The sequence below is a fragment of the Oncorhynchus mykiss genome, chromosome 23, assembly GCF_013265735.2.
Source record: "Oncorhynchus mykiss isolate Arlee chromosome 23, USDA_OmykA_1.1, whole genome shotgun sequence".
Lineage (NCBI taxonomy): Eukaryota > Metazoa > Chordata > Actinopteri > Salmoniformes > Salmonidae > Oncorhynchus > Oncorhynchus mykiss.
Window position 1 is genome coordinate 21,201,018 of NC_048587.1, and position 13,135 is coordinate 21,214,152.

General features: G+C 46.9%; 1 protein-coding gene across 17 annotated transcripts in view; it reads right to left on the reverse strand.

Annotated features, from left to right (window-relative positions):
* The window catches only part of LOC110502444 (calcium/calmodulin-dependent protein kinase type II subunit gamma), a 141,292-nt gene that overhangs the window by 56,378 nt on the left and 71,779 nt on the right, over positions 1-13,135 (reverse strand). For all 17 annotated transcript variants that reach the window (XM_036959833.1, XM_036959830.1, XM_036959826.1 and 14 more), the window contains exon 4: positions 2,986-3,040. In XM_036959833.1, coding sequence (XP_036815728.1) covers positions 2,986-3,040 — 55 coding nt within the window. The remainder of the gene's footprint in view (positions 1-2,985; positions 3,041-13,135) is intronic.

Consider the following 13,135-nt stretch of genomic DNA (forward strand, 5'->3'; position numbering starts at 1 on the left):
CAACAGCTTAGTCAACACATGGACACCAGTCTGGAACCATGATGGTATGATGGCACACACCCAGTCTACCAGAGACATCGGGGAACACTGCCCAGAGAGAGCATGTTCCACTGGACAAACAAAACACACACACACACACACACACACACACACACACACACACACACACACACACACACACACACACACACACACACACACACACACGGTTTATGCAAAAGACAATTCAGCGTAAGACAATTAAGAAAGTGTTTTGGTTGAGGAAGAATGTTACCTACACTTGGGGATTAGGGTGTTAACCATAGATGTGTCCCCTCTCCTGAATGCCCTGTAGTTACACAGTGCTATCTGAGTGGTGTCATATCAGCCTGTCCTCTCCGCAATAAGAACAGTTCCACTAGACCAGGGATGTTGAACTAATTTTGCCCTGGGGGCTGCATTCGGTCTTCAACGAGGTCCGGAGGGCCACACTGAAAATTGGATATATTTCCTCGCTATCAAAACGTGGAAAAAAATTATCCTCTGTCCATCGTTTTTTTCAATTTACTATTCTCCCTGACTGTACAGTGCCATCGGAAAGTATTCAGACCCCTTGACTTTTCCACATTTTGTTAGGTTACAGCCTTATTTTTCTCATCAATACGATACACACAATATGCAATATTTTTTGCAAATGTATTAAAAATGTGGCGGGTGGCGCAGTGGTCTAGCTGTGCCACCAGAGACTCTGGGTTCGCGCCCAGGCTCTGTCGCAGCCGGCCATGACCGTGAGGCGATGCACAATTGGCCTAGCGTCGTCCGGGTTAGGGAGGGTTTGGCTGGTAGGGATATCCTTGTCTCATCGCGCACTAGCGACTCCTGTGGCGGGACGGGCGCAGTGCACGCTAACCAGGTCGCAAGGTGCACAGTGTTTCCTCCGACACATTGGTGCGGCCGGCTTCCGGGTTGGATGCGCGCTGTGTTAAGAAGCAGTGCGGCTTGGCTTGGTTGGGTTGTGTTTCGGAGGATGCATGGCTTTCGACCTTCGTCTCTCCCGAGCCCGTACAGGAGTTGTAGCAATGAGACAAGATAGTAACTACTAACAATTGGATACCACAAAATTGGGGAGAATTTTTTTTTAAAGAAATGGTAAAAAATAAAAATTTAAAACGAGAAGCTAGTACCGGGAGAGAACATTTAATGGATAATAGACAAAAAACAAACAAGGACAGCATCTGGACAGGGGAAAATGTAACAACATCAATGCTGACACGGGGAACAAACTGAGGAGCAGACAGATATAGAGGGACAATCAACAAAGTAATGGAGTCCAGGTGAGCCCAATATTGCACAGATCCACGAAATGATGGTGACAGGTGTGCATAATGAAGGGCAGCCTGGTGCCCTCGAGTGCCAGGGAAGCGGGAGCAGGTGTGACATAAGTATTGAGGCCCTTTACTCAGTACTTTGTTGTAGCACCTTTGGCAGCAATTACAGCCTTGAGTCTTCTTGGGTATGACGCTACAAGCTGGGCACACCTGTATTTGTGGAGTTTCTCCCATTCTTCTCTGCAGATCCTCTCAAGCTCTGTCAGGTTGGATGGGGAGAGTTGCTGCACAGCTATTTTCATGTCACTCCAGAGATATTCGATCAGGTTCAAGTCCAGGCTCGGGTTGGGCCACTCAAGGACATTCAGAGACTTGTCCCGAAGCCACTCCTGCGTTGTCTTTGGCTGTGTGCTTCAGGTTATTGTCATGTTGGAAGGTGAATGTTCGCCCCAGTCTGAGATCCTGAGCAGATTTTCATCAAGGATCTCTCTGTACTTTGCTCCGTTCATCTTTCCCTCAATTCTAACTAGCCTCCCAGTCCCTGCCACTGAAAAAACATCCCCACAGCATGATGCTGCCACCACCATGCTTCACAGTAGGGATGGTGCCAGGTTTCTTCCAGATGTGAAGCTTAGCATTCAGGCCAAAGAGTTCAATCTTGGTTTCATCAGATCGGAGAATCTTGTTTCTCATGGTCTTAGAGTCCTTTCGGTGCCTTTTGGCAAACTCCAAGTGGGCTGTCATGTGCATTTTACTGAGGAGTGGCTTCTGTCTGGCCACTCTACAGTACCATAAAGGCCTGATTGCTGGAGTGCTGCTGAGATGGTTGTCTGGAAGATTCTGGAAGGTTCTCCCTTCACTACAGATGGAACTTGGGAGCTCTGTCAGAGTGACCATTCTTGGTCACCTCCCTGACCTAGGCCCTTCTCCCCTGATTGCTCAGTTTTGCTTGGACATGCGCTGTCAACTGTGGGACCTTATATAGACAGGTGTGTGTCTTTCCAAATCATGTCCAATCAATTGAATTTACCACAAGTTTTCTCCAATCAAGTTATAGAAACATCTCAAGGATGATCAATGGAAACAGGATGCATCTGAGCTCAATTTTCAAGTCTCATAGCAAAGGTTCTGAATACTTATGTAAATAAGGTATTTCTGATTTTTTCGCTTCGTCATTATGGGGTATTGTGTGTAGACATATTTAATCAATTTTAGAACAAGGCTGTAACATAACAAAATGTGGGAAAAGGGAAGGGGTCTGAACACTTTCTGAATTCACTGTATTTATGTATATATATTATACTTAAACCACTTGCAGGCTGGATTGGATCCTCTGTGCTGTTTGTTTGACACCCTTGTGCTAGACTGTGCTCTACAAAGGGCTCTCAGTCTACACCACTTGACCTGCTGATAACCATACACACTATCACAGTTATCTATTACTGAAACTAAACAAAGAAACATGTCTTATGTTTTTGACTATTGGATGAATTAATGATAATAATATGGCCATTTAGCAGACTTATAACTATTACATATAGCCATTACATGTGGCCTCTACAGCAACCAAAGCCACGTGTTACTGTCTGGTGTTATAAGCAGCTTTAAGTAGGAGAGTTGTGAGAGTATATTGGCAAGAGAGAGCAGGGGACTGGCTGACAGGTATCAGTATACTCACAGATCAAATACCAGGTAATGGAAGCCTTCCTCTGAGATACTTTCGTGTAGTCGTACTGTGGGACAGACAGACAGACAGACAGACAGAGAAATAGAGCGAGAGTTAGAGTCAACACACACACACACACAGCTCTTATCCCCTTATCTCCCGCCTCGACAATTCCTCCTCTGCTTCCCCCGAGCCCCAGGGACGCACTTAGGGCAGTGAGAGCTCGTTTGTGTCACGTTGTGACCTGCAGTTCGTGGAAAGCGAGATGTGAGATTTGCGTGGACACACACACTTGCTCAATCACCTGTAGCCTCAGGCTGTGGAAGTGAAGCTCCTTCTAGATAGGAGCTTAAGCTGTGTCATTCAGGTGACATCAGCAGGTGTCCGTGGGTTCATTCATTAGTGAGTGTTATTGCACTGCCACTTAAGTCCTGTTGCATGTCTGTTCACGGTCTTCAGTGGCCAATATAATACACAGTATGTGTTGGCATAAGAGATGTAGTTTGAATGTGCTGTGTGTGTGTGATTGCATGGGAGTTTACAGTATGTTCATGTGTGTAACACCTCACAATGATGTATGGAGCAATGAGCTCAGAACATCCAGCTGCTTCAGCCATCGTACACACACCCCATCCCAACAACACACGCACCCCATCCCAACAACACACGCACCGCATCCCAACAACACACGCACCCCATCCCAACAACACACGCACCCCATCCCAACAACACACGCACCGCATCCCAACAACACACGCACCGCATCCCAACAACACACACACCCCATCCCAACAACACACGCACCGCATCCCAACAACACACGCACCCCATCCCAACAACACACGCACCCCATCCCAACAACACACGCACCCCATCCCAACAACACACGCACCCCATCCCAACAACACACGCACCCCATCCCAACAACACACGCACCCCATCCCAACAACACACTGTAACGGTTTTGACTTGAGGTTATTTTTTATAGGGGTGCCAGGTAGGTTGTGCCTACCAGAGAAAACATTGGTTTCTCCTTTTAGTTTGGGAGGGAATGAGTCCCATCTGGTCCGTCAAGTCTACACCAATACAAAGGACTTATGTAAACGTCAGAAGGGAAATCAACTTTTCATAAACCCTTAAAACATTGAAAAGAACTTCAAAAACAACTATTCTTTTGCGTGGGTTGTATTAGCAACATCAATGGATTACACACACATAATAATATAACACAATGAGTTCTGGTTCCTCCAGAAATGTCCTGTACCTCGGGCCTAAAAAGAGTCCAGCCCGGTAAAGGAGTTCAGTGAACTCAAGTGACTTTTGTCACGCAATGTTTGTCCGTTCATTCCGTGTAGCGTAAACCCAGTATTAAATCATACAATCAATATAACAATTTTACCACAGAACTTTAAAGCGTATCAGCTGTTACTAATTCCTCAACTACATCTAACTACATAAATCATCACCGTATACATCATATCAAAACAAATGAAATACCGTATACAAAAAAGGTGGTAGTCAGTCGGTCAGTCAGACAATCCAATCCGCCAACAGATCTCCAGCGGAGAAAGGCCACGAAGAATGGAGAGGAGTAGTCCACGGACGCAAAGAGTGGATCCGATCCTGGGTAAACTCTCTCAGGCTACAAAACACACGTTTAACAGCAACAAAACAACCGGAATAGAGAAGCTTCGGGAACACATCCTCAGTCACGTCTCCATCACAAAACCCCCTTTTGCGCAGCTGATGTTGGCTATTTAATTGGGAATTAAAGGGAAAGCACCCTATTGGAAGGAGAAGCACTGAGACGGTTCAGAATAATTCAGGGCCGTCACACACCCCCTCCCCTGGAAAAAGCCGACCATTGCCCTGGAAGGCACATCTTGTTCGGGGAAACCGAGAAAGGTCTCCTCATCACTTTCCTCTACAAAAATTCTCATTACTTTTTGGAGCTCACGCTCCTCAGCTGAGGGGTCACAGGCCTTAAGGTGTGAGACTTCTGGGTCTGGGAATCCGAGAAAAGTCTCCTCACTTTCCTCTTCAAAGATATCCAAGATCTTGCGGCGCTCAATCGCCTCCAATTCCTCAGCCGAGGGGTAACAGGCCTTAAGGCGTGAGACATGGACAACGCGCATATCTTCACCTGTGTCCTCTTTCACCACTCGGTAGTTCAAAGGGCCCATCTGCTCCACAATCCTATATGGTCCTTGCCATTTAGGAGCGAGCTTGGCAGAGAAGAATTGTTCAGCTTTCGCGTAAGGATGAGAGCGAAGCCACACCCGATCACGAAGCTGAAACTGCATGTCTCGTCTCTTCTTATCATAATTTCTCTTCTGCTTGAGTCGAGCCTGGATCATGTTCTTTGAGACAAGAGCTCTCAAGTCATGGAGATGGACTACCTGGTCATAGCAAGCAGCGTCTGGAGTAAGCTGCTGGGGCTGTAGCACCATATCCAAGGGTCCTCGGAGGGGACGACTTAGGTTCAGCTCTGCAGGTGTGACTCCAGTGGACTCTTGCACAGCAGAATTCAGGGCAAATCGAAACTCGTGAAGGTGCTTGTCCCAGTGTTTGTGCTGGGTCCCTACATAGGAAGCAATCATTGTCTTCAAGGTTCGATTTACTCTCTCAGTGAGATTGGTCTGTGGGTGATAGGCCGTGGTCAACTTCTGTCTCAGGTTCCATCTTTGGCAGGTCTCCTCAAAGAGATCAGAGACAAATTGGGAACCTCGATCAGACAGGATGTAATCAGGCACTCCCCAGCGAGTCAGGATCTCTTTCGTAAGGATGTTAGAGACGGTCCTTGCTGTGGCCTGACGCAGGGAAAAGAGTTCCACCCACTTTGAATAATAATCAACAAACACAAGCATGTACACATTCTGATTGGAGCTTCTAGGAAATGGACCCATCAAATCCACTCCTAGCATTTCCCAAGGTCGGGTAACCACTGTTTGCTGCAACTTGCCAGCAGGCTTTCTACCTTCTGGTTTGTACATTTGACAAACCTGACAGTTTCGGATGTGTGACTTCACATCCATGCTCAGATGTGGCCAGTACAGTAACGCTTGCAACCGCTTGTAGGTTTTGAACCTGCCCAAATGACCAGCTAATGGGTCTTCATGGAAATGTTGAAGCAGTTGTAGGCGTAGAGTTTCAGGTATGTACAATTGGTAGAGGGTTCTGTGAGGTAGTTGTACAACACGGTAGACTTTGTCTTCCATGATGGTCAGCTTTGTGGTAGGATTGATCATCTTTTCTCCATCTTCCAGGATAGTCTGGTACAAAGCCTGTACTTCTGGATCATCCTGTTGGGCTTTCCATATGGTCTCATCAGAGATGGGAAAGTCTGTTTTGGGCGAGTCTCGACTGCTTGACAGGACAGTAGCACATGTAAAATGAGGGCCACCGTTATCACAAGCAGGATCCCTGGATAAGGCATCTGGAACAGTGTTGTATTTTCCTTTCCTGTATTCTACTGCAAAGGTGAACTCTTGCAACCGTAGAGCCCATCTTATGAGTCTGGTGCTTGGTTTGTTGGTCTTGAACACCCACACAAGGGAGGAATGGTCAGTGACCACAGTGAAGTGTCTTCCCTCCAGGTAGTACCTCCACTTTTCCAAAGCCCAGACAACTGCAAGGCACTCTTGCTCGGTTGTGGAGTAGTTCCGTTCTGCTCCATTCAATGTCCGACTGGCGAACGCTAGCACTTCTTCAGTGCCAAGTCCAGTCTGTTGGACTAGGACAGCACCAAGTCCAACATCACTTGCATCAGTGTAAACAACAAAAGGGGAATCAAAGTTGGGATGACCTAAAATGGGAGGTGTGACGAGGTGTCGTTTCAGGGTTTCAAAGGAGGTCTGGCACTCTGCCGTCCATAGGAATTTCACTCCTTTTCGCTTCAACGCGTTGAGGGGTTCTGCCACCTGGGAGAAGTTCGACACAAACCGATGGTACCATCCAGCCATCCCAAGGAACCGTTGAAGGGCCTTGAGTGTGGTTGGCACAGGAAAATCTTGTACCGCCTTGGTCTTTTCAGGATCCACATGAATGCCGTCGAAAGACACAATATGGCCAAGGAACTTCAGGGAAGTTTGGCAGAAGTTGCTCTTCTTCATATTCACGGTCAGACCAGCTTCTCTTAGCTTGTCCAACACTGCTTGAAGATCTTGAAAGTGTTGTTCTCTGTTCTGGGAGTAGATAATTATATCGTCCAGGTAGACGAAACAGATCTTCCCTTTGAGCTCACCTAACGCAATCTCCATCAGTCTTTGGAAAGTGGCAGGTGCATTCTTTAATCCAAAAGGCATCACCTTAAAGGAAAACAAGCCCTCAGCACAGACAAAAGCAGTCTTGTCCTTGCTTTCCTGGTCCATCTCAACTTGCCAATAACCACTATTGAGGTCAAGGGTAGTGAACACAACAGCGCCAGACAATGACTCCAGGATCTCGTGGATGGTAGGAAGAGGATAGGCATCAGTCTGGGAAACATTGTTGGTCTTCCTATAGTCCACACAAAATCTAAGACCACCAGTCTTTTTTGGGATGAGGACAACAGGAGCAGCCCAAGGAGAGGAGGAACGTTCTATTATATCTTGTGTTAACATATCATTAATGAGTCCCTTTTGGATGATTAGCTTCGCTGGGGACAAACGATATGGCTTTTGCTTGATCGGCATTTCCTGTGTAAGGAATATTTTGTGCTTCAGGAGCCCGGTGCGTCCTAGCCTTGAAGTACATACATCAGCATTATTCTGCAGCTGTTCCAACAGCCTTAACTCCTCTGGATGTTCCAGCTGAGCTCTTCTTACAGCCTGTAAAAGGAGATCGTCAGAAGGATTATCAAGGGTTAGTGGTAACGGAGCAACGGCAGAGAAGACTGCCACATTTGAACCCCAATCATGTAACTTCGTAGCTTTTGATTGGAAGAAATGCTTCTTGCTCGGATTGTATGGAAACCAGTAGCAATTGTGTGCGATATCAATCTGGACACCACTGAAGTACATGAAATCAATTCCCAACACGACAGGAAAAGCAAGGTTCTTGGTTTGTAGGATAACCGAAGGAATCATATAGGAGCGGTTACACAGGCGGAACTCTACCTCACTCCATCCAAGTGGTCGTTTAGCCTCACCATCAGCCAGATAGAGTGGACCTTCTGTCCACGGCTTCAAGTTGTATTGCGGACCTTTAACCTCCTTCCACAGTTTCTCATTGAGCAGTGTGTAGGATGACCCGGTGTCCAGGATGGCTCTTCCTGTCCATGGGCCTATGGACAGGGGTAACACCAGTTGGTGCGGTATGAACTGAAAGGAAGGGGATGTCGATGGGGGGGCGTAGGCAGTGATTCTTGGGGTTTCAGCTCTGGTTAAAGCACCCAGAGAAGGATGGTCATTCCTGCGAAGAGAGTTAGGTGTGTTGGCCTGTTGTGATTTGTGGTTTCTGGAAGGGTTTTCTTGATACGGTCTTGGACATGTAGCTGAAGAATGTCCCTTTTGGTTACATCTCCAACAGAACATGAGAGGGGTCATGGCTTGAGACTCTGGCTGTTGTTGATGGTCTGTCTTGGGTAACTGTTTGGGTGTCTGTTTCTTTCTCTGGTCATATTGCTGTTGGCATTCTCTGTCCTTCTCAAACTGCTGTCCCAAGTGAACCAGTCCATCGACAGTGGTGACTCGTTCTCGGAGTTGACTGGCTAGTAGTGGGTTGATGTTCTTCAAAATCAATTTAATGACCTCTTCCTCCTCAATGCCAGGTTTCCACCTTCTGCACAGGGAGTGGTAACCGTATGCAAAGTCACGGATACTCTCTTTCTCTCTTTGTACTCGATTCCTGACTCTGTCTGCCAACTCATCTGTGTAGTCCTCAGACAGAAATGCAGAGGAAAACTTGGCCTCAAAGTCAGCCCAGGAGGTAGTGGTGAGACGTGCCACATCCCACCAGTCTCGAGCTGTCCCATGCAACACATTCCTCAATGTGGCAAGGAGTTCTTCGTCAGCCAGGGGATTGAGGGCAAGAAAGTCACGACATCTTTCTAGGTACATTAGCGGATCCGGACTGTCATCTTTTTTCCCAAAGGTGGGAAATTGCAATTTAATGGGCATCGCCCCCACATGACGTCTACTCAATTCACCATGAACAAACGAGCTAGGAGGGATTGAGGAAGTAGAGGGGGAGGGCGTTATCGGACAATGAAAATGAACACCAGGATGCATGGTGGATTGCATCCTGCAAGGGGTGGCTGTAGCATGGCCTTGTCTTGGCTCTTCAGAGGTGCCAGCTTGGCCCTCAGTGGTCTGAACAGAAGTGGACACTAGAGAAACTCTGTGTAAGGAGTTGTGCCTAATGGAGGCCATGTCCACAGACACGTCATCCAACATTTTAACACAATTAGAGAGCTCTGTTTGCAAGTGGTCTACAGTGTTAACCATGGGAGAAAAAACAGAATTAACGTCCTTGAGGACCTCAGTGTGATGATGTTGCAGGCGCCATTGGAGAGTGGCAGTGAGTTGGTTTCGTTGGTAGTCAAACTGCCTGTCCATGGCACCAGTAATTTCCCGTCTTCCACTCTCACTGAGCTCTGTCAGCGTGTGGGTTAGAGTGCTCAGTGAGTTTCTGAATTCCATGGCACTCTGTTGTTGCTCTTCCCTCAGACATTTGAATTTATCGTGGATAAGAGTTTGGAGATGTTGTTGAGTCCGACGAATATCAAGGATGTCACCTTGAAGTTGTAAAACTACAACCTCTGGAGATAAACCAGACAATGAAAGAAGGTTGGGTGTCAGAGGGAGGGCTAGCTCAGTACTTCCACACAGATCCATGTCAATAAGTGAGTAACTGGTTAGACCTCCTGTGGCCTGTGGTCCAGACCGAGCATTCAGATTCCCAGGGCTCTGGCCCAAATCAACTCCATTATCTCCATTCCCATTATGATTTGTGTTGTCAGCTTGATGATCAGAATGGCCCTGTGTATTCCCATTGACAGGTATGAAATGGATGAGCACATTATCTTGGGGTGAATCCATTGTTTTAATTCCACACAAAATATTTGCTTTGGTTAGTTCTCAATGTTGAGCTGTCCCATCTGGGGTGCCATTTTTTATGTAACGGTTTTGACTTGAGGTTATTTTTTATAGGGGTGCCAGGTAGGTTGTGCCTACCAGAGAAAACATTGGTTTCTCCTTTTAGTTTGGGAGGGAATGAGTCCCATCTGGTCCGTCAAGTCTACACCAATACAAAGGACTTATGTAAACGTCAGAAGGGAAATCAACTTTTCATAAACCCTTAAAACATTGAAAAGAACTTCAAAAACAACTATTCTTTTGCGTGGGTTGTATTAGCAACATCAATGGATTACACACACATAATAATATAACACAATGAGTTCTGGTTCCTCCAGAAATGTCCTGTACCTCGGGCCTAAAAAGAGTCCAGCCCGGTAAAGGAGTTCAGTGAACTCAAGTGACTTTTGTCACGCAATGTTTGTCCGTTCATTCCGTGTAGCGTAAACCCAGTATTAAATCATACAATCAATATAACAATTTTACCACAGAACTTTAAAGCGTATCAGCTCTTACTAATTCCTCAACTACATCTAACTACATAAATCATCACCGTATACATCATATCAAAACAAATGAAATACCGTATACAAAAAAGGTGGTAGTCAGTCGGTCAGTCAGACAATCCAATCCGCCAACAGATCTCCAGCGGAGAAAGGCCACGAAGAATGGAGAGGAGTAGTCCACGGACGCAAAGAGTGGATCCGATCCTGGGTAAACTCTCTCAGGCTACAAAACACACGTTTAACAGCAACAAAACAACCGGAATAGAGAAGCTTCGGGAACACATCCTCAGTCACGTCTCCATCACAAAACCCCCTTTTGCGCAGCTGATGTTGGCTATTTAATTGGGAATTAAAGGGAAAGCACCCTATTGGAAGGAGAAGCACTGAGACGGTTCAGAATAATTCAGGGCCGTCACAACACGCACCCCATCCCAACAACACACACACCGCATCCCAACAACACACGCACCCCATCCCAACAACACACGCACCCCATCCCAACAACACACGCACCCCATCCCAACAACACACGCACCCCATCCCAACAACACACGCACCCCATCCCAACAACACACGCACCCCATCCCAACAACACACGCACCCCATCCCAACAACACACGCACCCCATCCCAACACCACATTTCAACAACACACGCACCCCATCCCAACAACACACGCACCCCATCCCAACAACACACGCACCCCATCCCAACAACACACGCACCCCATCCCGACAACACACGCACCCCATCCCAACAACACACGCACCCCATCCCAACGCCACACGCACCCCATCCCAACGCCACACGCACCCCATCTCAACAACACACACACCCCATCCCAACGACACACACACCCCATCCAACACGCACCCTATCCCAACACCACAAACACCCCATCCAACACCCGTCCCATCCCAATGACACACACACCCATGCCTGGCTTTGTCTCTGTGGGAACAAAAGGGTCCCCATCCTGGTTGGGAGCTTGGGGGTATATTAGGCAACAATGTAGATGTTCCCAGTGAGCTTCTGTACTTACCACGGAACACCAGGATTTAAACTGGAACACACAGACTTCCAATGCTAACTCCACTCAACGCACAGGGGCTTAGTGATATGTCCCTCAACACATGGGCCCCTGACTTTGTCTGAAGGGGGGGGGGGGGGGGGGGGGGTATCTATCTCCTAATTTACCATAACCATTACAGAGAACCAATCCTAATTGCAAAATTACCCTATATACTGTATAGTCGTGGCCAAAAGTTTTGAGAATTACACAAATATACATTTTCACAAAGCCTGTTTGTATGATGGCAATTTGCATATACTCCAAAATGTTATGAAGAGTGATCAGATGAATTGCAATGAATTGTAAAGTCCCTCTTTGCCATGCAAATGAACTGAATCCCCAAAAGACATTTCCACTACATTTCAGCCCTGCCACAAAAGGACCAGCTGACATCATGTCAGTGATTCTCTCGTTAACACAGGTGTGAGTGTTGACGAGGACAAGGCTGGAGATCACTCTGTCATGCTGATTGAATTCGAATAACAGACTGGAAGCTTCAAAAGGAGGGTGGTGCTTGGAATCATTGTTCTTCCTCTGTCAACCATGGTTACCTGCAAGAAAACAAATGCTGTCATCATTGCTTTGCACAAAAAGGGCTTCACAGGCAAGGATATTGCTGCCAGTAAGATTGTACCTAAATCAACCATTTATCGGATCAAAGAACTTCAAGGAGAGCGGTTCAATTGTTGTGAAGAAGGCTTCAGGGCGCCCAAAAAAGTCCAGCAAGCGCCAGGACCGTCTCCTAAAGTTGATTCAGCTGCGGGATCGGGGCACCACCAGTACAGAGCTTGCTCAGGAACGGCAGCAGGCATGTGTGAGTGCATCTGTACGCGAAAACTTTTGGAGGATGGCCTGGTGTCAAGAAGGGCAGCAAAGAAAAACATCAGGGACAGACTGATATTCTGCAAAAGGTACAGGGATTGGACTGCTGAGGACTGGGGTAAAGTCATTTTCTCTGATGAATCCCCTTTCCAATTGTTTGGGGCATCCGGAAAAAAAGCTTGACAAAGTGAGCGCTACCATCAGTCCTGTGTCATGCCAACAGTAAAGCATCCTGAGACCATTCCTGTGTGGGGTTGCTACTCAGCCAAGGGAGTGGGCTCACTCACAATTTTGCCTAAGAACACAGCCATGAATAAAGAATGGTACCAACATATTCTCCGAGAGCAACTTCTCCCTACCATCCAGGAAAAATTTGGTGACAAACAATGCCTTTTCCATCATGATGGAGCACCTTGCCATAAGGCAAAAGTGATAACTAAGTGGCTCGGGTAACAAACCATCGATATTTTGGGTCCATGGCCAGGAAACTTCCCAGACCTTAATCCCATTGAGAATTTGTGGTCAATCCTCAAGAGGAAGGTGGACAAACAAAAACCCACAAATTCTGAAAAACTCCAAGCATTGATTATGCAAGAATGGACTGCCATCAGTCAGGATGTGGCCCAGAAGTAAATTGACAGCATGCCAGGGCAACAATGCAAATATTGACTCTTTGCATCAACTTCATGTAATTGTCAATAAAAGCCT